General features: G+C 35.6%; 1 protein-coding gene across 2 annotated transcripts in view; it reads left to right on the forward strand.

Annotated features, from left to right (window-relative positions):
* USP32 (ubiquitin specific peptidase 32) overlaps nucleotides 1-26,201 on the forward strand; it is a 262,811-nt gene that overhangs the window by 172,883 nt on the left and 63,727 nt on the right. For both annotated transcript variants that reach the window (XM_072646922.1, XM_072646921.1), the window contains exons 9-12: nucleotides 890-952; nucleotides 6,987-7,070; nucleotides 15,664-15,725; nucleotides 19,162-19,264. In XM_072646922.1, coding sequence (XP_072503023.1) covers nucleotides 890-952; nucleotides 6,987-7,070; nucleotides 15,664-15,725; nucleotides 19,162-19,264 — 312 coding nt within the window. The remainder of the gene's footprint in view (nucleotides 1-889; nucleotides 953-6,986; nucleotides 7,071-15,663; nucleotides 15,726-19,161; nucleotides 19,265-26,201) is intronic.

Here is a 26,201-nt window from a genome sequence, read left to right on the forward strand (position 1 = left end):
ATATCAAACAATACAGACAAATTATAGTTTTCTGTACCTGGAGTGTCCAACCCTTCTATAAAAGAGGGACAGAAGTGCATTCTCTTACTTATTTTTCAGGGGTAGACTTAGGCATAGCATTTAGTTTCAATTTTTTGTTTTGTTTTTGTCTATTTTTCTATCCATTTACCTTGTCTTTGTGTGTGTGTTGTTTTCCTATTTCTTCTCTACTTGCTTTCTCCATATTCATCATTACTTAGTGTAGTAATGATATTCCATTTTATTTGTGTACCAAGATTTCTTTAACCATTCCTCAGAAACACATCTACTTTGTGTTTCTAGTTCTTGAATGCTACAAAGGAGGCTGTTACAAATATTTTGGGGTACATTCTTTTGCATTTTAGAGCAATTCCCCACTGGATGTGTTTGAGGGAAATAAACAATTCCTAATAGATTATGAACTGTAAAATAAGAAAGATTGTTCCAAATCACAACAGAACTGCAAATCAAAACAACCCAGAGGCCTCACACCAAGCAAATTGGTAAAGACAAAAAATGGAAACAGTCAATGTTAGAGGAGTCCTAGAAAGACAATTATACTAATATACTGCTTATAGAATTGTGTATTGATCTAACCAGTCTAGAAATCAGTTAGAAATAATGGTAAGAAAGTGACTAAAATTTTATTAACTTTGTTGAATCAAATTGAAGATTTTTATTGAATGTGAATTTTAGGTTTATTTGTTATTTTTGTCAAAGCAAATATCAGAATCTTTTCATAGTAAATTAAAATTGCTATCCAAAATGACAAAAATAACATATATTCAGTATTTTTTCCCTGGTGCTGCATAGTATAATAAAATTTTTGTTTATTGACTGTATTTAGTTACTCTTTTGGTTGTTTTTAAAGGAACTGCACATGAATTTGTCAGACATTGTAGAAGGCATATTGAATGCACACGATACCACAAAGGTGAGTTTTTGATAGAATTAATTTGTTTTCACCTAAAATCATTTGTCATGTACCTTTCTGCTTTTATTGCCCTTAGACATTTTTGTAAACCTTGTCTAAAGTCCCTTGACACCAGAGTTTGTGATTTTCTTTTTTTTTTTTTGTCTGAAACTGTAATTTCATTGGTGTAGGGATTTACTGGTATGAAAACTACCTCCCTTGATGTAGATTGACAACTAATCTGAAAGTGTATATAGTTTTTTTTAAAAAGTTGTTTGGAATGTTGAGAGGTCAGGTGACTTGTCCATAGTCTCACTGCTAGTATGTGTCAGAAGTAGAATTTGAACTCCATGCTTTGTCAGGTCAAGGCCAGCTGTCATTTCATAAATATGTTTAAAATATGTAGTTAAGGAACTATCCTGTATAGGCATTTTCATGTATTCTACCCTCAGGAAAAAAGAATAAGTGAACTGGAATTAAAGGCATTACATATCAGGATATTATTCTTTTATTTTTGCTTGTTAGTATTATTTTAGTTCATTTTAATTCTTCTGTCATGCTTGTTATATGGACTTGCTAAAAGAGCCAAGATAAACATTTCTTTTAAGTACTATTATACCCTTAGGATCATAGAATAATAAATTTAGAGCTGGAAGGCACTTGAAAGGTCATTAAGTTCAACACCCTCATTTTACAGATAAAGAATCTGACTCCCAGGAATATTAAGTGACTTGCTCAAGGTTGCAAGGCTATTAAATGGAAGAAATGGGATTTGAACCAATGTTGTCCTCTGCTGAAAAATTGTGATCCCCTTTTTTTACTGTCAGTTCTTTGAACTTTCACTGGACCACTTATAACATGTCAGCCCCAAATAAATTTACATGTGCCATGGCAGTGTGGTTTTCTGACATTAAGAATATATATGCATTAATAAAAAGTAATTTCCTAAACTATTCTTCTTTGTGCTATGTAGATTGATGTTTTCCTTGAATGTTGTACTCTAGCCATCTGCTTACATTATCTCTAGGCTTGTAAATTCTGATGTCATTCTATGCTTGAAAATAACTCATGCATAGTAGGCACCCTGCTTATGAGCCTTTCTACTCAGAAATGAAATGAAGTGGTAGACTTGCAAGTAGGAATAACTTGTAGCAAACTGAAAGGAAGAATCTGAGGGGTGTTTATTTTTAGAGTAAGTATTATTTCTTGTTATGGATGACATACTTGAGGAAAAAGAGTCCTTTAGGCCTCTGTCATTGACCTATTTGGTCTACTTTACCTCCAAGCCTCCATTGTCAGTGCTTTGAGATCTGTCAACATCTAACTCACCACAGGCCTGTTCATGAAGGTGGTAACTGTGTGACTGATCACACCTTTTGGTCAATTTGATATGCTTAATTATTGATCTTCTTTAGTATATCATTGTTGGTGATGTGCCAGATTGTGAGCAATTTCAGACCCTTAGAGGCTGTCATCGGTTGTTTTGTCAAAATGTCTTCATGACCTTTATCTATTCTTCATGGCCTTCTTGGTTATATACTATGGTTTTTTATTTATAAAACTATGGTTTCCAGTTACAGATACCATCATGTATGCTCCATGCTAGGTAGTCTCAACCTGTTCATTCACCAACATGCTCCTAATGCAGAGAGCAAAGCAGAAAGATTAGATACTTGTCAAACCTCAGTTGCTAACAATAATAATCCAAAATTCTATGGCTTTTACGGGCAAACGTTCTCAAAGTGCAGTTGGTAGGTCTCCTCCATCATTACATCATTACAAAGGTAATTGTTTCTCATACCCAACATAGAACATGATTACAGGCAGAGATCTTCTGGATCCACTTAAAGTAATGCTAATGATATATTATTCATAAAGAGTGGTCAGGTTGCCCTGCATCTGGGTGGGATGAGAGCAGTGAGTACCTTTTCTTAGGCACCACAGAATGGCTGCAGGAAACCTCATCTTATTTAAACTGTTGATGAGAGGCAAGGTCCCTCTTTCTAGCAGAACATACTTCCTGTGCATATATTCATGCCAATGTTGTCTCTCCACTACTTTTTGCCTTTATAGTTTTCAAGGTTAACATAAAAAGACAAAAATAAATGTAATTTTCCCCTGTTTATTGCATTTTTTTTCTATTTAAAGATTTTCGTATTTGGAGAACCATAGATCTAGAGCTGGAAGGGACCTTAGAGACCGTGGAGTTCAACTCCCGTTATTTTTATAGATGAGGAAACTGAAGCTCAGATGTTAAGTGATTTCCTCAGGGTCACACAACCTAAGACAGGATTTGGATCTAGACTATCCTTATTCCAAATCCAGTGCCCTAATTCCTATGCCTTGCTTCATTTCTTTGCTTTGTTGTTGTTTTTTTAATAATAGACACAGACCTTTTATCTTGAATGCTTAGTTTTACTCGTAATTAACCATTTATTTTGAATAAACAGTGCTGTGACTCACTTTGTTGGGTATTGAAATTTAAGTACTACAAATTTTATAAAAATCATTGTTTTCCTTTGCGTCATTTTGATTTCTTAGAAGCTGTCATGGCCTTCCAAATGTTAAGTACAATGAAATTGTATTGGTTTTTTTTATCCGCTATTAAATTTGACCATCAAAACGAAACTACTGCTAATATTAGTAATTGATTCTTGCTACAAGGATGAAAGATATAGTTTTGAGAATGGGCATGCCCTCCTGCTTGACACTCTTTGGTTCCCACATTGGTACTTTAGTCTTAAAGTGCAAATCATAGAGCCATACACAGTGAACTTACGTTTATTGGTGCATACATTTAGAGTATATTAATCTGTGTAGTGTGTGTGGGCATTCAAACTCATTTAAACTACCATTAACTCGTGAGTGTTTATGAGATTGCATAGTTTCAGAAATCAATTTGCCCTTTGGTTTTAAAGGATAACAATCTTTCTGAATATTAATGGGAATACTTTCTCTTTCCCTAGGTTTCCACCACCCCACCCCAATAAGTAAAATTATGTTTTTACTCTTCTTTTGCCCCTTACACTCAGGCATATATGTAACTATTTTTGACTTGTCTTTTTTCCTTCCTAAACAGTAAACATATTGAAGGCAAACCGTAGATACACAACAAAAATTTGTTGAATTGAATTCTTTCTATTAACTAAATAGCCAAACAGCATAGTGTAGTCTGAGATAGTATGGTATAATGGAAAGAGTTGTAAGACCTGAGCTTGAGTTCATTTGACACTTGCTAACTTTGTAAGTCTGAGGAAGTTATTTCATCTCTCTGAGCTTCAGTTTTCTTCTTGGTAAAATGGAGATAATAAAACTCTGATTATCTATAATACCCTACTGGATTATTGTGAGGAAAAATTAAAAAATAATTCTGGACCTGTGATTTCATTGGAACAAGGAATTCCTGCTATAGAGCCTCCCTCCACTGATGCAGATCAGCAGCTAATCTGCAGCAGATAGTGAGAGCAAGTTGCTTGAGGCACTGAGAAGTGACTTACTCAGTATCATATAGTTCATAAGTATCAGAGGCAAGACTTGAAACCTGATCCTTCTGATGCTAAGGTATGCTGTCTTTGTGACTAGAGATTTTGCCATGTTGATTTGGTGCTATAAGAAAAGTACTTTTTAAACCTCAAAGCATTTTATGAAAGTGAGTTTTTATAACTCCCTTACCTTTCATACCATACCATATAATTTTCCATGTATATACAGTATACATAGACATTCCTCCATCCAAGTCGAGAATTATAACAAAACAGATTCTAGAGTTCAAAGTAATTGAGTTTTTTTGTCACTGATAGTAATGTTTATCCTATACTGATGGGTAGGATTTCTCTGTGACTACATACAGTGCCTCCTTGCCTTTATACAAGCTTATAAATTCTAAAACTTGAAGCAGTTACCTCGAGTCTCTTTCTCTGGACTATTATCCCTCTACCCCCACCCCCACCTCACTCCACCTTCCCCCCCCAAAATAGTCACAAAAAATAATTTATATTCATATAGTCAACTCGTATTATCTGTTTGTCCTATTTTACAGAGCTGGTTGCCCCTTTTGTTGAGGAAAAAGTCTCACTTTTAAAAAATCAATAGAATTAGTTTTTTTTCCTCTTCCCTTTGCCTATTATTTCTATCCATTTGTATTTAAAATTTTTCCCCCAAGTACTTTTTTTTAGGGGTGGGGGCAGGTAGTGTGTCTATCTCTCAGACCCTGAACATGAAGTTCTGTTATCACTAGACTGGTTCACTATTTGATTGGTAGACTCTGAATTGGCTTTCTGTTTTATGCATAACCCAAGGAGGTGTAATTTGATATTCTCAGTCATTCACAAGATGTTTCCTGTGTGGCATCATCTGCTTTTATCCATTTGAAGCCTTCTAATCCTCTCAGATTTTTTAAGGACTTCTTCACATCTTAAGCTAGAATTGTAAGAAAATTCCTTAGTAAAACTGTCAGTTGACTCAGTTGAGGTACCTGGGCTTTTTACACTTATACTAATTGAAGTGGGATTGAAGCTTCCTCTTCCCTTATGGACTCTTTAACACTTTACCTTTGGGCAAAATAAGAAATTTAATTATTTCAGACAAGCTTTAGATTGGTCACCATCCTCTCAAAACAAAAAAATACAATATGAAAGCTTTCTGAACTTGGAATCATTGTAAGAGGATCAGATATACTCTCTGCCTTCTAGTCATGAAAGGGTAACATGTCAATATTATTAGGAACAATCTAAAGAATGTTGCATGTCTGAGAAGACCACTTAGGTTCAAATATTGTCTCTCTACAAAGAAAAAGGACCCATATTTACCAAAATGTTTATAGGAGCATTTTAATGGTGCTACAAAATTAGAAACTGAGGGAGTGCCTATCATATCTCTTGAGAAACAGCTGAGCAAGTTAGGGTATATGAAGCTGATACAATGCTGTTGTGCTATAAGAAACAATGAGATAGTTTCAGAAAAACTTAGAAATACTTGTATGAAATGATGTAGAGAGAAATTGGCGGAACTAGCAAAGTTTATATAGTAATATGAATAATAAAGAGAAAGACTTGGGAACTCTAATCAGTGCTATTGAACAACCACAAATCCAGGAGACTTATGATGAACCAAGCTGTCCACTTCCAGATAGACAGCTGATTGACTCAGTACAGACTGAGGCATATTTTCTTTATTGTCTTTTTGAAATTTTTGGACATGGCTAATTGGGGGATTAGTTCTGTTTGATTATTCATATTTGTAGCAAGTTTTGTTTTTCTTGCCTTATCAATAGGTAGGAGTATGTAGGAGTATCAATGGGTATGGAGAGTTTGAAACTGCATATAAAATAAAGTTGAATTTAAAATATTAAAAAATAAAGCCTTGTCGCTTCAATTTATTACCCCATGACCTTTGGTAAGTCACTTAATCCCCTTAGGCCTCGGTTTATTCAACTATAAATTGAAGGGATTGGACTAAATGACCTTCAAAGCCCTTAAAGTTCTAGCTTTCCATGTGTCTAAATATATGATTCTATTATCTTAATATATTTTGTTGTTATTATTATGTTACATGTAAATGTAACTATTTTTTCCTAACAACAAGAATGCATTGGCTTCCAGCTAAAATACTTGAGGAGTCTAAAAGGATTCTGGTCTCTTACTCCTACTGTCAGAAAAGTAAAAATGTTGGATTGTGTTACGTAGAACTTGAAGATAATGGTACCAAAGGCAGACATTTTTGCCCATTATATTCTTCTCAAAAATGTCACTTTTTTGGAAAGAGCATAAATTCAGATTGCTTAGATGAAACACTGTTCTCAGATGTCTTTTTTAAAGTAAAATTTCCTGTGTTAAGTTGCATTGTCTCTACTCATTGCTTTGATATAGTTTATATGCATTGCTTACCCGTAGCATGTTATTTCTAATCTGATCCTATTTTACCTAGTTTTCAGATAACACTATTTGGAATTAGAACATAAGTAGTAAAAGTTTTATAAGTTAGCTTTGATTTTCATTTCTCTTTAAAAAGTAAAATACTCAAAAACATCTTATTTTAAGTATTGTCCCTTTTCCAGAAGGGGCATCTAACTCTAGAGGACTATCAGATCTGGAGTGTGAAGAATGTTCTTGCCAATGAATTTTTAAATCTCCTTTTTCAGGTATGTATGCTCATTATAAATAACCTTTCTGGGGGTTGGGGGTATGAGGTGCACTCCCAGTAGTCTTCAGTCCTTTCTGCTATGGAATTAATACTCAAGTTCTTTTCATTTTAGGTACAAAAGTATAGACTTTTAACCAGCTAAGAGGAGTTGAACCTCATTATGATGATGTGTCTTTAAAAATGCCTCAAAACCATGATCTAGAAAATAGAAAACTGGAGTGCAGCCATTGAAATCAATTTTCTGTCTATGAAGCCTCCTCCCCTTAACTAAGTAACTTAATATTCAAGTGTTTCTATACTTTATTGTGCTAATCACTTCTTTTCCCCGTGCTGTTAGTTAAAAGTAGATTATAAATAGAGTTAACTCTTAATTGTGCCAGAGGTGTATTATCCATTAGTGGATTATCCCATCTTGAAAGTTCTTTCAGTTTAGCTCCTCATTGACCAGTTATAAGAAAGATTGGCTGGGGAAGGCAGTAACAGTTATCCAGGCAAGTGAGACTTTTGAGTGTTTATAGTCTAAACTTAACCTCTTTCTCCGTTAAATATGATGAATCAGAGAGATGGTTGTTCATCATCTTTAAGGTTTGGTCTCCAAATAATCTAAGATAAAGTCTTCCTTTCTGAGCATGAATATCTGCCAGAGCTTGAGTGTATTATTAAATATTAACCTATGGCATTCCTTTCTGTGTGTGCACACATACATGCACACACACAGATGAGCAAGATTGACTAATGATTGGTTCCACTAAATGGTTTCATTAAATGGGTTCCACTAAAATGACTGGTTCTAACACGTTTGTCTAACACATGTATGTCTAACACACCTTAGAAATATCATATTTTATTTTCCAGTAAAAGAAAAGGTGCAGTTTATATTTTGCTAAATGTTTCCCTTTCCTTTTCCCCTAGTTCATACCATTATAGCATGCTTATTAAGGATGCAATTCATAATTCAGCATGTTTTGAGACTTTTCCAAGAAGCTCTCTAAATCCATGGTGTAACACTTTGAAGAACATGGAACTGCTATACTCATAACAGTAGTATTGTACAAATAGAAAATCAGTCTTTCCTGAGATTAATGACAGATTATCTTTTATTTAGAATGTAGAACCCAATCTCATAAGCCTGTAATATCAATTTAAATCTATCCGTTCCATAATTGATTAACATCTCCTACTGAGATTAAAATTGATGGCTTCATAAAACATCTTCAGAGGCACTATGCAAGTCACTACCAGTAATGGAGCTGAACCTTAATCAGCAATTTAAATTTCATTTAAATTTTTCCTTACTGGTACATATTGTTTATTGATGTTGTGGTGTTTTCATTCAGCTGCTTCCCCCTTGTTTTGACATAGCAGCTTTCTCATCTAAGTCTTTTTGTCTGTCTTGTTCTTCACTCATAATATACTGATTGACCTCCCTCTCTTCACCTGGTTGGCTTAGGAAAATAATTTTTTAAGCCATAGTAATTCTAGAAGAAGATTTGAAGTTATAAAAAATCTGTGGTACCCTCACCCCTGAAAATAAGGAGGCTTGAGGTATTTTCCTACTTTTAATTCCAAAGGTTTTCTTTCCTGTATTTATTTATTTATTTCCTTTATTTAAGCTATATAGGGTTGCTTTTATGTGAAAATATTTTTGGGGGTGTTAATCTTTATTTCAGCTATGTTTAAACCCTCATACTCACTTAGTGTGTATTTAAGTGGCAGTTTTTGTGCTAGAATGAGCTGAGAAGCTTAACTTTTGAAAAAAGTCTACTGTGATATACTTTCATTTGAGGAGATCATTCTGATCTTGATATTCAAACCAAGTGTGCATAAAACAGGAAGATAATTATAGACCAATTCTACTAGTGAAACAATGTAAAAATTTAAATGAAAGATTAGCAGACAGATGATAGCAATATAGCCAAGAAATTTATCACTATGACCAAGTTACTTTTATTCCATGAACACAAAAATGATTTATCATTAGAAAAACAATGCATCCAAATCCAAGAACTAGCATTATAACCGCATTCTACCTCTCCCTTTCCCCTTTTCCCAGCGTATTCCTCTTCCTCACTTCTTTATTTTTTTCAGTATCATCACATCATATTCAATTCACAATCATGTCCTCTGTCTATTTATACTCTTTCCAACTGCCCTAATAATGAGAACGTTCTCAGGAGTTACAAATGTCATCTTTCCATATAGAAATGTAAACAGTTTAACCATATTGAATCCTTCATGATTTTTCTTTGCTGTTTACCTTTTTACACTTCTCTTGAGTCTTGTATTTGAAAGTTGAATTTTCTATTCTTTTCATTAGCAGTGCTTGAAAGTTCTCTATTTCATTGAATATTGATTTTTCCTCTGCTGGATTATGCTGTTTTGCTGGGTAGGTGATTCTTGGTAGTAATCTTAGCTCTTTTGCCTTCTGGAATATCATATTCCAGGCCCTCCAATCCTTCAGTGTTAAATGCTGATAAATTTTGTGTTATCCTGATTGACTCTACAGTATTTGAATTATCTCTTTCTGCCTGCTTACAATATTTTCTCCTTCAGCTAGGAGCTCTGGAAATTGTCCATAGTATTTCTGAGACTTTTCATTTTAGGATCTCTTTCAGAAAGTGATTGGTGGATTCTTTCAGTTTCTATTTTATCCTCCGGTTCTAGAATGTCAGAGCAATTTTCTTTGATAATTTCTTGAAAGATGATATCTCATCTCTTTTTTGATCATGGCTTTCAGGGGGTACAATAATTCTTGAATTATCTCTTCTCAATTGATTTTCCAAGTCCATTAGTTTCTCCAGTGAGATAGTTCATTTTCAAAATCATTTTTTTTTTTATGTCTTGTGGAGTCATTAGCTTTTGTTTGCCCAGTTCTGATTTTTAAGGAATTATTTTCTTCAATGAGGTTTTATACCTCTTTTTTATTTGGTCAGTTTTGCTCTTTTAAGGAGTTTTTCTCTTCAGGGAATTTTTGTACCTCTTTTAATATTTAACCTAATCTGTTTTTTAAGGTATTATTTTCTTCATTATTTTTTGTGCCTCATTTGCCATGCTGTTGATTCTTTTTTTCATGATTTTCTTGTATCACTCTCATTTCTTCTCCCAATTTTTTCTCTACCTATCTTATTTAATTTTGAAAATCCTTTTTGAGGTCTTTCGGGAATTCTTTTGGGGTCTGAGACCAATTCACATTTTTCTTTGAGGCTTTGGATGTAGAAGTTTTGATTTGTTGTCTTCCAGTTTGTGTTTTGCTCTTACTTGTTGCCATAGTAACTTTCTCTGGTCAGGTTCCTTTTTTGTTGCTTGGTCATTTTTCAAACCCATTTCTTGATGTTTAACTCTGTGTTAAAGTGGGGCTCTGCTCCCAGGGTAGAGGGGTCATTGTCCTAAGCTTCAGGCCTTTCTTTCTGTTGCTCTCAGCTACTTCTTGGGGATTAGTATGTTTTCAGTTCTTCCAAGGTGGTATGATCTAAGGGAGAAGTGTTGTCACTGCAAGTGACTACAAGCACTCTTTTCCACTCTGGAGTTGTGTTCAGGGTTCCTGCTCCCCTGTGGCCACAAGCTCTGGTGTGCTAGTACTCCTCCTAGCCCTGAGGCTGCCACCCTTGATTGAGACTTTGATTCATATATGGGTAATGCAGCAGAGTCCTGGTACCTAATGCCAGCAAAGGGACCCACATAATTTCCTTCTGACTGGTTTCTTACCCCCTTACCATCTGTGGATTGAGAAGTCTGGAAACTGTAGCTCACTGCCACTGCTGATCAGTCACACCCAAGGGTTGCTGCTGGTTTGCTGGGTCCTAGCTTATGCTGATACAGCCTGTACTGAACTGTGCTGTGCTCTCACCCTGATGCAACAGACATTTCCTGCCAACCTAAGTTGGCCTGGACTGGAAAATTGTTTCATCCCGTCCTTTGTGAGTTCTGCTTCTCCAGAATTTGTTTTGTGGCATTCTTTAAAGTTGTTTGGAAAGGAATTTGCAAGTACATAGGTGAGTCCTTGCCTTTTTTCTGCCATTTTAATTCTGCCCCTGACAGCTAATTTTTTTAAAAGGAAGAGAGAGAAAAAAAAAACACAGTTCAGCAAAATCAACCAACATATCAACTAAGTTTGACAGAATATTCATTATTCCACAATCCTAGTTGCACACCTCTTCAAAGAAAGAGGAAAGGTATATTTTGTCAGATCTTCTTCCAGGTGAGGCTAGTTATATAATTATATTATGTTCAGTCTAATTTTTTTATTGTTATTTCCCTTTGCATGTTTGTAGTCATTGTATATATTATTTTCCTGGTTTATTTACGTCATCATGCATTAGTTCACATAAGTATTCCTGTGCTTATTTGAATTTTTCAGAGTCATCTCTTGTTTAAGTAAAGTACTATTCCATTATATTCATGTCCCACAGTTTTATTGAATAAAATTTGAATGGAGGCCCCTTCTAATTCTTAGTCTGTAATACTAAAACCAGAGAGTGAAATTAAAAGTATAAATACCAGAAGAGACAAGGCAAAATTATACCCTACCTACAGTGATATATACTTACTTATGTGAGGCTTTATTTAGGAAACCCCAAAGACAAAAAGTCTTCATCATTTCTTTACAATACTGCTAAATTTCAGGGAGAAATAGCAGAAAGAAAAATTCCCTTCAGATAAACTGCAAAATGTGCAGATTATCTGGAAGTTAGTCTTCTAAAGCACACTTAGTCCCAAATGAAACTACAAAATATTTGTCACATAAAGGACAATTTAAATAATTGAGGAGGATATTTATTGTTCTAGTCAGATCTCACTAGTGTACCTAAACAAAACTAAATTAATTTACAAATTTAGTCTTATATTAATCAAACTATGAAGGGGTTTCTTATATAATCAGACAAAATTACAGTACAACTAATTTTGGATAGCAAAAGGTAACTAATACAAAGTGAAAGAAACAACATGTATATAGATAATTAAATGCCATACTATTGTGCTATAAGAAATAATGAGCAGGATGCTCTCAGAAAAACCTGGAAAGACTTACACGAGCTGATGCAAAGTGAAATGTATTATGTACAAAGTAACAGCAATATTGTAGGGTGATCAGCTGTTATTGGCATAGCTGTTCTCAGCAAATGTAAATTAAAATGACTCTCGGGTACCACATCACATGTATCAGATTTGCTAATATGACAGAAAAGCAAATGCTGAAGGGATTTGGAAAAAAAAAGTTGTACATAGTAACAGCAATAATGTAATCATGATAAGCTGTGAAAGACAGCTACTCTGATCAATAAAATCCAAAGAACTCACAATGAAAAATATTATCCACTTCCAGAGAGACACTTTATTTTTCTTTCTTATTAAACAGCATGCCTGATATGGAAATGTTTTGCATGACTTCACATGTATAATTAACATCATATTTCTTGCCTTCTCAATGAGTAGAAGAGAGGATTGAGGGAGGGAGAGAATTTGGAACTCAAAATTTAAAAATGAATGTTAAAAAATAAATATAACAAAAAAAGAACAATGTTATATGAAGAAGCACATAAAAGTTAGTATACTAAGGATTACACTTCCAGCTCAGGCAGAGATTTTTAAAATTGCTTAGAGGAAGCCAATCTTTCCAAACATCCTTGTGATTATGACCCTGGGCAAGATTTACAGAAGATAAGTTTATATGGAAATGTGTGATATGACTGCTTAGCATCACTTTTAGTCATTATTTCCTAGTGGTCTTACATTCAAGTTTTGCTCTCACCTTCTCTATTACTACTACCATTAGAATTGGGCTCCCTTACTGGCACTGCTCACTAATACCTCCTGCCCTTCCTACTTGTCAGAAATTTAGTTCTTACATAAGAAAAGAATGATAAGAATATAATACATATATAATCATTAATAAAAACTGAAAAGGATTTGTTTTTCCCATCCTACATATTCAAACTGATCTGTCATCTCATTGAATCAGGAGTTTGCTCCAACAGTGGTGATTTCCCATTTGGTTTAACTCTTGTCCATGTTCCCTCACAAGTTCACCATTGAGCATTCCCTTAATATACTAGAGGGCTTTCTGACTGTTTTCCCGGCCTCAGAGGAGGTACCAATACTCTGACTGTCTATGTGTCATTCCTCACACTTGACCAATCCATCTTCTCCTGTCATATGTTGTAATCTTTGATATCTTTTTTCTTTTCTGTAGAATTCCTATTTAATCATGTGTTCCAGCTTATTCACATTCACCATTCATATCCCCATTATCCTTTGTATAATATTCATCATTAGTTCTTTGTATACAATGATGTTCCTTGTCACTATCATATAGCAACATTGGGAAAATATTAACTTTGAAAGATGGGACTTTGTTTTGATGTAAAGTTCTGCAATTTCCTGAAAGCAATTCAGCCTGCTTTCTTCCTTTTCAGCAGCTATGAGCCATCTGATTGTCTCTCTGTGCTGTCTCTTCTAGATAAATATATTATTGACCTGTCAGATTGGCTAACATTACAGAACAGGAAAATGATAGATGTTGGAAAAGATGTGGGAAAATTGGAACACTAATGCATTGTTGGTGGAGTTGTAAACTGATTAGCTATTCTGGAGAGCAATTTGGAACTATACCCAAAGGGCTATAAAACTGTGCATACCCTTTGATCCAGCAATACCAATACTAGGTCTGTATCTCAAAGAGATTAGCAAAAAGGGAAAAGGACCCACATGTACAAAAATATTCACAGAAGCTCTTTTTGTGGTGGCAAGGAATTGGAAATTGAGGAGATGCCCATCAGTTGGGGAATGGCTGAACAAGTTGTGGTATATGTATATGAGTGTAATGGAATACTATTGTTCTATGAGAAATGATGAGCAGGCTGATTTCCAGAAAAACCTGGAAAGACTTACATGAACTGATGCTGAGTGAAGTGAGCAGAGCCAGAACATTGTACATAGTAACAGAAATGTTGTGCAATGATCAACTTTGATAGACTTAGCTCTTCTCAGTATTGGCAGTGATCTAAGACAGTTCCAAAAGACTCATGATGGAAGATGCTATCCACTTTCAGAGAAAGAACTGTGGAGTCTGAATGAAGATCTGAACACACCATTTTCTCTTTTGTTGTTTTTGTTTTTTCTTTCTCTTGGTTTTTCCCTTTGTTCTGATTCTTCTTTTCCAACATAATTAATGTTTAATGTTTAATATGATTGTACATGTATAGCCAATATCAGATTGCATGCTGTCTTGGGGAGGAAGAGGGGAGAAGAGGGAAAAATTTAGAACTCAAATTCTTATAAAAGTGAATGTTGAAAACTATGAATGAATGAATGAAAAAAAAAAGAGAGGTTTCCTATTATAAATTACTCTTTCCCAAACATTGTCCCAAAGGAATTTTTTAAGTATGTAAAAGAATTCATTTAAAACAAAACAAAACCCAGTATATTATTGAACACATGAAAATATTGGCAGTGAGTGCACTTGTTTCTTCCACTTTGTCTGTTCTGTAGATAGACCAAATGTCTTTGGACTTCATGCAATCAGCACATCACCTACAAACAATAATGTCTGGAAGACCTCATTGTCTATAATGATCAACTTGTATCTTACACTGCAAAACTCCTCCATCACAGTGGCAAATACCTTTGACAAGTTTACCACCATCAGCTTTATATTTTTCCTAGTACTTATTATCAAAAGTTATTCAACATGGCTATTTCTTTTATTAAATCTTTGAAGGAATCCTGAATGCTCTTAATGTGTAATGATGTAATAATTGAGCCTTTAAGGTAGTGTTTTTTCGGCCAAGTCAAATGATTTTTCATAATCAACAGAGAGTATTGACGCAACAGTAGAATCTCTTCACATCTTTCCATTCATTCTGATTATAAAAATGTGATCCATTGTTGAATTTTGCTTATGAAAGCCTGCTTGTTCTTTACTAATGCTCTTGTTACCGATTCCCTTAATTCATATGTAGATGACTCATAAAGATTTTGTATAGATGGAACAGTAGTTATTGTTGTTTTCTTGGTCACTTTTTTGGGGGGTTATTAATAAGATCTGAGCTGCTGTCCACACCTTTGATTCCTTCCCCTTTTTCAGATACCTCATATATCGCTCTCTCATTGTCTTCAGAGTTGTAGACGTCCAGCATGGAGCTCCATGTATACTGTACTTGGTTCAATCTGGCTAGTTTTCCCATCTTATTAGTACCCTTTCTACTCCCTCTATAAGCACTTAAAGTTCTGTAATATTAGAATCTCCTTTCCTTGGTGGAGAAAACAGTTTATTGAAATGTTTTTTGCAAATCTTTTCCATTTTAACATATCTTTTCTTTTCTCATAAAATGTTGATTTTGTTTTCCACATTGTGATTTTAAAATCAGCCTCTGCTGTGTTAGTTTTTTCTGAAAACTAGCTAAATCTTTAATTTGTTTAAATTAACTCTTTAGATTTTCATAGGTAATTCATCAGACTGAGTGAGGCTTTAGCCTTATTAGTCTAGGACCCTGTCTCAGAAGCCAGCCTCTTACTTTGTGCTCGTAATGCTTTTGGTTTGTCAGTTATTGGCATATATTAGTAAATTTTTACTTTCCCCTCCTTCTCCCTAGGTGTGCCATATAGTCCTGGGTTTAAGACCTGCTACTCCAGAAGAAGAAGGACAAATCATTAGGTAAGAATGGGGTTTTTGCTCCACAGTATGAATTTCATTTGTGGCCAGCTTTAATGAGAGAGTAGGACAAGGAATAAGGAACAAATTTAATCAAAATTAATTGCCAGTGATCTGAGCCTCCAACCCATGATGTCAGTAAGCTGGTGAGATGCTGGTATGAACTGCAAAAGGTGATCTCATGGGAAGGGTGAGAGAGTGGCTGTTCAGCCTGGGCTGAGGTAGGATTCTCCTGACTCAATTTCCCCACTGACACCTGGCAGACCTTAAGCCTGACTGAATGCAAGTGGATAATCTAATCCTGCCTGGAACTGACATGAAGTCGGGGAAAATATTGTATCCCTGCAATGTCCCTACTCTTGGTCGCAATTTCCTGTAGTCAAAAGGTTTATAAGCTTAATACCAGATCTATTCAATTATAGATTATTGGTAGGGGAACATCTGAGGTTAAGTCTAAAATTAAGCCTTTAGGCATAGGACTTTAGACCAACAACAGTAAGTTAACGTCCTTGAATTCTTAGCAATACTGTGGAGACAATTAGGTCAAGAGCTTGTGAAGTTAGCTTTTAAATATTATTTGTGTCTCAGTTGGTTAATGTTTAAAAAAAAAATTCTTTTGTGGTCCATATTGTAAATGCTTTAAAAAGGAGTATCACCTGACCAAAAGTTTGAATTGTTTTATCTATTATAAACTGTGTTTAAAAAATGAAAAATTAAAATAAAAAAAAATTAATTGCCAGTTAACATTTTTGCGACTCAAATTGATTCCTGTAATTAATGGTGTATACTGTTTTTTCTCAAATGGTCAGAGAATGAGGTATTTTGTTGAATTCTCCCTACCTTTGAGTTACCACAGGTCAAATATATGGATAGGTTGTTTCAGAGAATTGAGACATGAAATATCCTTAATATTAAAATTAATACTGAATATAATTAAATCTTCAGTAATTCAGAAGGCCCTTCAGGATCTTTCAGTACTTTACAGTTGTTTTATGAATATCAATTTATGATTGTATACTACAGTTGAGGCTGGAGGACATTTGGCTGAATCTATTATGACTCTGGCATATTCATTTTTTGATTGAATCAGTGGTATAGTATTTTCTTTGTCATTTGTGTTTCTCATAATAGGGCATAGAAGAAATAATTATTTGAGCCTCTGATCTAAGGAATTCTGAGTAATATATCTCATTCATGTAGTGCTTTATATCTTATATATCTTAATTATCCTTTACCTCATTTGATCCCTTTAGTATCCTTGATGCTGTAGCTAGTAGTTGGAATTATCTCCGTTTTTTTTTAAGGTTAAGAAACTAAAATTTAATGAGATTAAATGACTTGACCAAGGTATCATAACTAGGAAGTTCTAAAGGTTCATTGCAATTAGATTGTTTAGAATCTCTTGAGGTCACTTGATTGATTTAGTGTATAGAGTTCTAGACTTTGAGTCAGGAAGTCCTGAGTTCAAATCCCGCCTCAGAAACCAACTTACCGTGTAACTCTGGGCAAGTTGCTTAACATTTGTCACTCTCAGTTTCCTCATCTATAAAATAGGCACAGAAGGATTGTTTTGAAGAGCAAATGAGATGATATATGTGAAGTGCTTTCCGAACCCTAAAGTGCTTATCTCCCAGCAACTGGCAGGTCAGAGGTGCAGCAGTTATAGAAAAGAAAGAGATAATAGCAGCGAGCGCAAGGCGAGCCTGTACCATCTGTACATGACTGGGACATGACTGATTTATTGATCTGAGGGTCAAGTTTATATACTCTCTCAAGCAAGCAAGCAAGGTTATTCCCATGAGAACATTTTTAGTTTACATCTTTTACATCCATATCTTAGTTCCTTCTGCATGATAACCTTGGGGTATACAATCAGGGTCAGGACGATCTCATTTTTGCTTATCAGGAGTAGGATGGTGACCCAGTTTCCTGAGAACATCAGCCTTTACTCTGGTACAAGTCCCAAGTACCTCACATTCCGGACTCCATCAGTACTGGCTCTCTACACTTATGTAAATGTTTGTTATTTTTTCTTACGTACGCATTATTTGAACATAGAAGTAAGCCCAGATTATCACCTGTATAATCAGCTTATCACCTTTTGTGCTTCATCCAAGCAATCTATTTGCCCTAAATCAAACTCTTCAGTAGTAAATATGATTAATTAAAAGGCTGTCTTAAAAAATAAAAATACAGTTTGCTTTTTTAAAAAATTCTATTTTTACTCTGTTCTCAGCTTGTTTGAAACTTACATTTTCATCATTTAATGTACCTATTTATAGCTTTAAAATGTTGGCAGATGTGTTGGGAGGTTGTGCTCATTTTATTTAATTTCTTTTAACCATTATTGGAAGAAAAAGACAAACAATGAGACACAAGACTCAGAGGCTTTTGTAGCAGCATTGGTTTTTATTATGTCTTATGGTCAGTTTTTGTTACAACATTGTATACCACCCAAAGTTATTATATATGGTTTATTAATATCATCTTTCTTTTTTAAGACTCATTATTTCTTTCATATAGAGAACTCTAGGTGATGAATTACCCTCTCCCAATTCTGGTCAGCATTTACTCTGCAAATTTTAGTGTTAGAGAGTTAACTGAGACAGTGAGAAGTTAAGGGAATTGCACAGGGCTAGTCAGCGAGTATATGTCAGTGGTGAGGCTTGAACTCCAGGTCTTCTCTGACTGAGGCTCTCAACAAATGGCATGGAATTTAGTTTGTGGATATAAAAGAAACGCTGTGTAAGATCATAGATTTAGAGCTGGAAGAGAACTTGGAGGCCATTTAGTTCAACAGCCTCATTTTATAGATGAGTTACTAAAATCCAGAGAGGGTAAAGAACTTGCCAAAGGTTCCGTTGGTAGAAGATGACAGAGTTCAGATAGGAACTCAGATCCTCTTTCTCCAAATCTGGCACACTTTCCACTTTATCCTGCTGCCTCTCAAACTATATTTTATATGCATCAGTTTTTCTTTAGACAACTCAACATCATACTTGATTCATTATATTGAAATTCTTTAAAAATTTTAAATAAAAATTTTACAAGTAAAAATTAGTTGCCAGCTTGTACCTTGACTTCCATTTTTTCCATTTGTTTTATATCTAAAGAGGTAATTTGCTGAACATTATCCAAAAGAGAGTGGATTAACTCACTTGCAGTCTAATGAAGTCAAGTTTGTTCTTGACATAATCACTTTTAAAAATTTATTCTTTAGTGAAATTTCACTTTAATAAAACCCTTTCAGCCAGATTGACGGTAGAGACAGTGATATCTCTCATTAATTATACTGGTTCTGGATACTCCTAATTAGGTATAAGAAAATAATTAATTTGAAGTTTTTCAACTTTTAGAACTCTTTATTGTTCATATTATGGTTCCCATATTCCAATTTTCTGTTTGATATAAGTATATTGATTTATTTTTGTATGCACAGGGGTTGGTTAGAAAGAGAGAGCCGGTATGGCCTGCAGCCAGGACACAACTGGTTTATCATCTCCATGCACTGGTGGCAGCAATGGAAAGAATATGTCAAATACGTAAGTATAATTCCCTTTTTGCATAGTTTTAAGTGCATATTCAGATAAATTTACAGCAGCACTATTCATTAATAAAAATCTTTAGTTATATGATGACGTACATATAACTCTTTCCATCTTGTGTAAGAGAGAGACCTTTAACATAAGGTAGTTTTTCTAATCTATACATGATTTGGAATGATGCTGATTTTGGACAATATCAAACCAGACATTCTTGTCATTGTCCCAGTTAAAAGGGGGAATATAGAGCACATCCTCTTTTATGGGGAATATCTTTCCATTTTAGAGTTTGCCTGTTTAAGCATAGAAGGAAAGCATATAAATTTAAAAGAGATTTAGAAATCATCTAATAAATTATTTTGCAGAATTTACTCAAGGGAATTAAGAAGGGATTCTAATCTAATTTTACTGACTTGAAGTGCTTTTTCTGTAGGAATAGTGAGTGGATTATTGGCATTACCATTCAAATCAGAAGGCAACTTATTTGAATGGCATTATTCCTAGGTAAATAGTTAACTAAGAAAGTGAGAACAAGTTGGAAACAGCATTTCAGTTAGCAAACTTTTAATGAACTGGTTCCTGTATAGAAAGCACTGTACTAAGCTGTGAGGTGCAGTAGATATAAAGGTTAGTAGATATAAAGGTTCTCGATCTTCATGAAACTTTACAGGCTATTTGGAGGGGTAAGATAAGCACATGTAACTATAATGTGCTGCACTGTATGATAAATGCATTAGAAAGTTAGAAAATGAGGTGTTGTGTGAAGGAAGGTAGTTGTGAATAGGGAGATCAGAGAAAGGTTAATTAGTGGGGATCTTTATTGGTTTTTAAAGGATGAATAGAAATTCCATAGAAATGGGAAAAGGAAGGCATTCTAGGCATTGTAAATAGCAAGAGCAACAATTTTGGAGGTAAGAAGACATTAGATTGCCTATAACATAAGAGTACTTGAAGGATTGTAATGTGAGATCAGACTGGAAAGATAGAGTGATACCAGATTATGAAGCTCCTTGAATTTTAGATGGGGGAGTTGAGGGAGTAGGGAGCCATTGGAAGCTTTGGAGCAGAGTTGTTACATGAATTGATAGATTATTTTGGTTGTGCTATGAATAATGCCTGGGGTGGTGAAGTGGGAGACTTCTGGCCAGGATGGCTGATTGCAGAGAAGTACACACTTCACTCCCATGTACTGACTCCAGCAAAAACCTGAAGTTTACACCAGCCTGAATAATCATCAAGAAGTATTACTGGAAACTACAGTAAATGACTATATCTACCCAGAACTGCACAGAAAGTCAGTCAAAAGCAATAGAACAATAGAAAAGGGTTTACCACTAAAACTCATGCCAACATAGGCAAATAAACTGAGAGCCTCTCACACACCCAGTGAGGACTGGGCTTAGGCTGCCATTCAGGCTTCATGACTGAATGCAGCAAGAATTGAGGCCTCCCACAGAAAGTCCCCAAAAGAGATCAGAAAGCCCAAGATTGGTCAGAAACTGCAGTCAGGACCTGGAAAGCTAGTAGGAGCCACAACAAATGGTACTCATCTTGGACAGCTCAGTTGCCTAAGGGCTTCAAAGTCCCTACTATTTTGTTCTGAGATAAAAATAGAGGGTCCTGAAGATCTAGTGCTCTGAACTTCAAAGGTATCTAGAGAGGTCTAACTCTGGTAAGGGGAGGTTAGTTCAGGAATCTAGGTGAGCCAGATTAAGGCTAAGCAAGGCCACTCAAAAGCATAGGAGGGAGTGGAGCATGGCCCTGGTAAAAGACTCCATAACGTAATGCTAGTTAGATGAATAAACCAAAGAAGACACTGACTAGTATAAAAATCATTGTAAATCTGGATGTGCCTAAAAATCTAGCTTAGAATGAGAATATAAATCCCTAACAACTACAGGCAGAAACTCTAAAGAAAAAAAATGGATTTTTCATGGCCTATATGAATACCAAATAAAAGATTTTCTAAAAATTAAAATTTTAACTTTAAAAAAGAATTGAAAAAAGGATAAATAGCTTAGAAACGAAAGTAGTACACCTTACCCAAGTAACAGACTCCCTGAAAACTAGAATGGACCAAACAGAAATAAATGACTCATAAGACATCAAAAAATATTAGAACAGTATCAAAAGATTGAAAATATAAGATTTGATGTCAAGAACAATTGACCTGCAAAACTGGTTATGAGATATTTTAAAAATTATTGGACTCCTTGAAAAAAAACTATGATTTTTTTTTTTAAGCTTGTATGCTGTATTTCAAAAAAATCATAAATGAAAACTGTCCAGATCTATTAGAACTGAAAGGCAAAATAAAGATAAAATAAATCTACTGATCACCTTCTTAAAGAAACCCTGAAAGGAGGAGTCCCAGGAACATCACAGACAAAATCTGGAGCTTTCATTTCAAAGAAAAAGAAATACCAGCAGAATCTAGAAAAAAAGCAGTTCAAGTACCAAAGGACTACAGTTATGTGTCACATGAGTCCTGACTTTTTCTGTGATAAATGAGAAGAAAAGCTTAAACACGGTAATTCAAAAGGTAAAATACATTGGCTTAAAATCAAGAGTAACTTAAACTGCAAAGCATAATGAATCCTACAGGGGGAAAAAAAACAACTTTATTGAAATAGAGAATTTCTAAGCAGTTCTGATGAACAGATCAGGGATGAACAGGAACTTTTAACATACAAGCACCAAAGTCAGGAGGTACCTGAAAAGACAAATTTATCTGGGTAATTAAAAGGGACTGTGATGATGAGTCATAACACCTAATTGAAGGAGAAGAAACAAATGTCCCTTCAGAGCCTGACAATTAAATAAGAAAAGCCATACCAATGTGGATGGTAAATCCTTGAGGGTTTTAGGAAGGGAAAGAGAAGGGAGGGTAAATGAAGAGTAAATTTAGAAAGAAGAATAAGAATAATAAAATTTAGAAAAAAGAATAAAGGGGTTGAACATGATGTCTCTCATAATTAAAGGACAATATATAAACACAGAAATAGTGATAGTCTGGGAAAAAGCTACTATAGAAAATGTTAAGGCTTTGTAAAATTTTGTACTTTTGAAAAAATTAAAACTGACCTATAGAAAGAGTAGAAGATTGGAAGAATTTTTGAACAGTGTTAGGAAGAATTATGAATATTCTAATAATGCTTTCCAAAGTATACATCAATAATTATAAAAGGCAGATATCTCCTAAATAAATACGACTTCCCTCTGAATACAGATTATTAAACAACACCCAAATGCATATATCTGTTATCTTAATTAATGATTTTCATTATGAAATACATATGTATTATGTTTGATAAATAATGTGTATTTTTGCATGCTTGAAGTACTGGATAATGTGATCTTTACTTTGGACTTGTGTCCTAAAGAGTATTCTATCTGCCTGATAAGTTATTTAACATTAATGTGTTGGTTCTTTACTAAGTGCACATCCACTACTGTACTAATTTTCTCAGATAGAAGGTTTATAGGATTCATATAGTGATAAAAGGGTATTATGAATTCCTAAATGGAAGGAACAAAGGGCAAGGGAATTATTGTTTGCACTAGAAAATAAGCAGTTGCAGCTCAAAATGATTTATCCCAGCTTGCTATGATCCACTTGGGCTTTGAATACTTGATTGTTTCTCTGTTCACTGGGTTCTAATTGATGTTTTCTCCTTTTATGTAACAAGCTAGGCTCCCCTGCTCCCCTTAGGGAAATCTGTCTGTGTAGAAATGTAAATGGGGATAAATGGGGAAGTCTCTTTTGTTTAGTCCCATTATGATATGTTTGTGTATTTTTCCTACTGCTTGAGAACTTCCAAAGAACTCAACAACACCCTACCAAGATTTTTGGATGTTAGAATATAGATTCTAAAACATGGTCACTAGGAAGGACATTTGAATACATCTTCTTAAACCCTTTCATTTCCTGATGAGGGAACTGCAGCTGGGAATAAGTTAAAGGATTTCCCCAAAGTTATTGACTGAGCTAAGGTCTAGAACCCAGCTCCCATTTGAATGCTTTTTCTGCTATGCTGCACTGCCTCACATGTTGCCTAACCACTTTTTTTGTATGCCAGAGGAGTATAAAATTGACACAGTTCTGAACAATTGAACTATATTTTAATTACATAATTTGATTCTCTTGTAAGTAAGACCTCAAAGATCCAGAATTGATAGATGATTCATTTAACAAACATATATTATACTCTTGTTAAGTGCCAGACACTGTGCTGGGCACTGAGGATACAAAGAAAACAGTGAAACCAGCACCAGTCCCAAGCTCCCCTTACATTCATACATTTACTGTGCTAGGGGTAGAAAGACAAAAAAGAACAAAAGAATCCCTCACTTCAAGTAACTGATTTGAAGCATGTACACAAATAAGGAAATACACTGTCTCTCCCTCTTACAAAATAATTTGAGAAAGGGAAGGCAGTAGCAAAAGGGGCCAAGGGTCAGCATAAGCTTCTGTTAAGCTAAATTTTGATGAGAGTGAGGGAATCTTAAGAGGTGGAAGTGAGAGAATACATTCCCAAACATAGCCTGGACAGAGGCATAAAGATGGAGCACAGAAACAACCTAGCCACTTGGGATGAAATATAGAATGTTTTAAAAGGAATAATATAAAGACAGAGTGTGGTATTTGAAATGCCAAACAAAGGAGTTTTATCTCAGATGTAATAGAGAGACACTGGTGCTTCTTTAGCAAGGTGATTGAAATGGTCATATCTGTGTTTTAGTAATATCAGTTTACCAATTGTGTGAGAGGGGTAGATTGGAGAGAAAAGAAGAGAAAGAAATCTGAGAAACCAGTTAAGTGGCTGTATAAAAAAGTAATAAGGGTCTGAATTAGTGTAGTTAGGAAGTGAGTGGATTAAAAGGAATTTCTACAGCAGATGTTTTAAAGTTAATCAATAAAACTTAACAACTAATTGAATATGTAAAATGAGGGAGGTAAAATAGTCAAGGGTGACTCTAAGGTTGTTAACCTGGTTAAATAAAAGGATGCCCAGATCATTGGCCAAGATGGCGGAGTAGAACGATACACATATGCTAGCTCCAAACCCACAGCCCATAAAATACCTGTAAAGAAGAACTCCCAACAAATTCTGGAGCAGCAGAAGCCACAGAACAACGGAGTGGAGGAGATTTCTGTTCCAGAGAGACCTGAAAAACCGACACCAAAGATCCATCGAGCGCTGGACCTGGAGCAGTGCCCAGCCCTGCCTTGGCTGCGCGCCACCAAGAGGAGCAGATCCGAGCAGGCTCCAGGGACAGAATCTCCACCAGCAGCGCGGGTCCCTCCACCCACAGGCACCAAAGGTCAGTGAGAGGGTCTTTTCAGCTCCCCAAGAAGGGAGTGGGGTATCCCCATAACTCAGGCCCCCTCAGGAGGCAGCAGCAGAGGCGGCAGCAGACAAGGGCTCCTAAAGCAGGCAGGAGCCTGGATCCATTGTTGAAGGTCTGTGCATAAACCCCCCTGAGGGAACTAAGCCCTGTGTAGCGGTCCTGCCCCAACCTGAGCACCTGAACTTAATCTCACACTGAATAGCAGCCCTGCCCCTGCCTAAAGCCCTGAGGCTGGGAAGCAGCATTTGAATCTCAGCCCCCAAGCACTAGCTGGGCAGATCTGGAGGCGAGGTGGGTGTGGAGAGGAAACTCAGAAGTCAAGTAACTGGCTGGGAAAATGCCCAGAAAAGGGAAAAAAATAAGACCATAGAAAGTTACTTTCTTGGTGAACAGATATCTCCTCCCATCCTTTCTGATGAGGAAGAACAATGCTTACCATCAGGGAAAGACATAAATGTCAAGGCTTCTGTATCCCAAGCATCCAAAATAAATATTCAGTGGGCTCAGGCCATGGAAGAGCTCAAAAAAGTTTTTGAAAATCAAGTTAGAGAGGTGGAGGAAAGAAATGAAAGAGATGCAAGAAAAACATGAAAAGTAGTTCAACACCTTGTTGAAGGAGACCCAAAAAAATGCTGAAGAAAATAACACCTTGAAAAATAGGCTAACTCAACTGGCAAAAGAGGTCCAAAAAGCCAATGAGGAGAATGCTTTCAAAAGCAGAATTAGCCAAATGGAAAAGGAGGTCCAAAAGCTCACTGAAGAAAATAGTTCTTTCAAAATTAGAATGGAACAGATGGAGGCTAATGACTTTATGAGAAACCAAGAAATCATAAAACAAAACCAAAAGAATGAAAAAATGGAAGATAATGTGAAATATCTCATTGGAAAAACAACTGACCTGGAAAATAGATCCAGGAGAGACAATTTAAAAATTATGGGACTACTTGAAAGCCATGATCAAAAAAAGAACTTCGACATCATCTTTCATGAAATTATCAAGGAAAACTGCCCTGATATTCTAGAACCAGAGGGCAAAATAAGTATTCAAGGAATCTACCGATCACCTCCTGAAAGAGATCCAAAAAGAGAAACTCCTAGGAATATTGTTGTTGGGTGTGTAAGCTCAGTTCCATGTGGACAGTCTCGGGCAGGTAAAGGTGAGGACTTCTAAACCTTAGAGTTCTCATGAGGCCCCCCAGGGAACAGCAGGGAATTGAGGTGTGAGACCAGGCTATCTCGTGCATTTCCGCCTCTTCCCGTGGGAAACTTGCTGGGAGAGAGCATCCCCGCCCTCGAGATTGGCCCGAGGTCTGAGCACACTTATTGTTGTCTAACAGGCACGGTATTCAGGTGCAAACTATGTGGCAGGAGAGCTTAAGTAGGGTCAGGAAAGCCTGAAGGTGCTCTTAGCGCTGAGGGGCCCTTAGAGGACAGAAGGCCCCTCTTCCCTCTCTCCTCTCTTCTTTCTTCCCTCTCCCCTCTCCCACTTCCACTTCCATTCTCTTACTGTAAGATCTTTGCCTCCTTGGGAGATTCCTCTCTCCTCAGGAAGAATTCCCCCTGCACATGTAACCAAGACCCTGAA

This window comes from Notamacropus eugenii, chromosome 2, assembly GCF_028372415.1.
Source record: "Notamacropus eugenii isolate mMacEug1 chromosome 2, mMacEug1.pri_v2, whole genome shotgun sequence".
Taxonomy (NCBI): Eukaryota; Metazoa; Chordata; class Mammalia; order Diprotodontia; family Macropodidae; genus Notamacropus; species Notamacropus eugenii.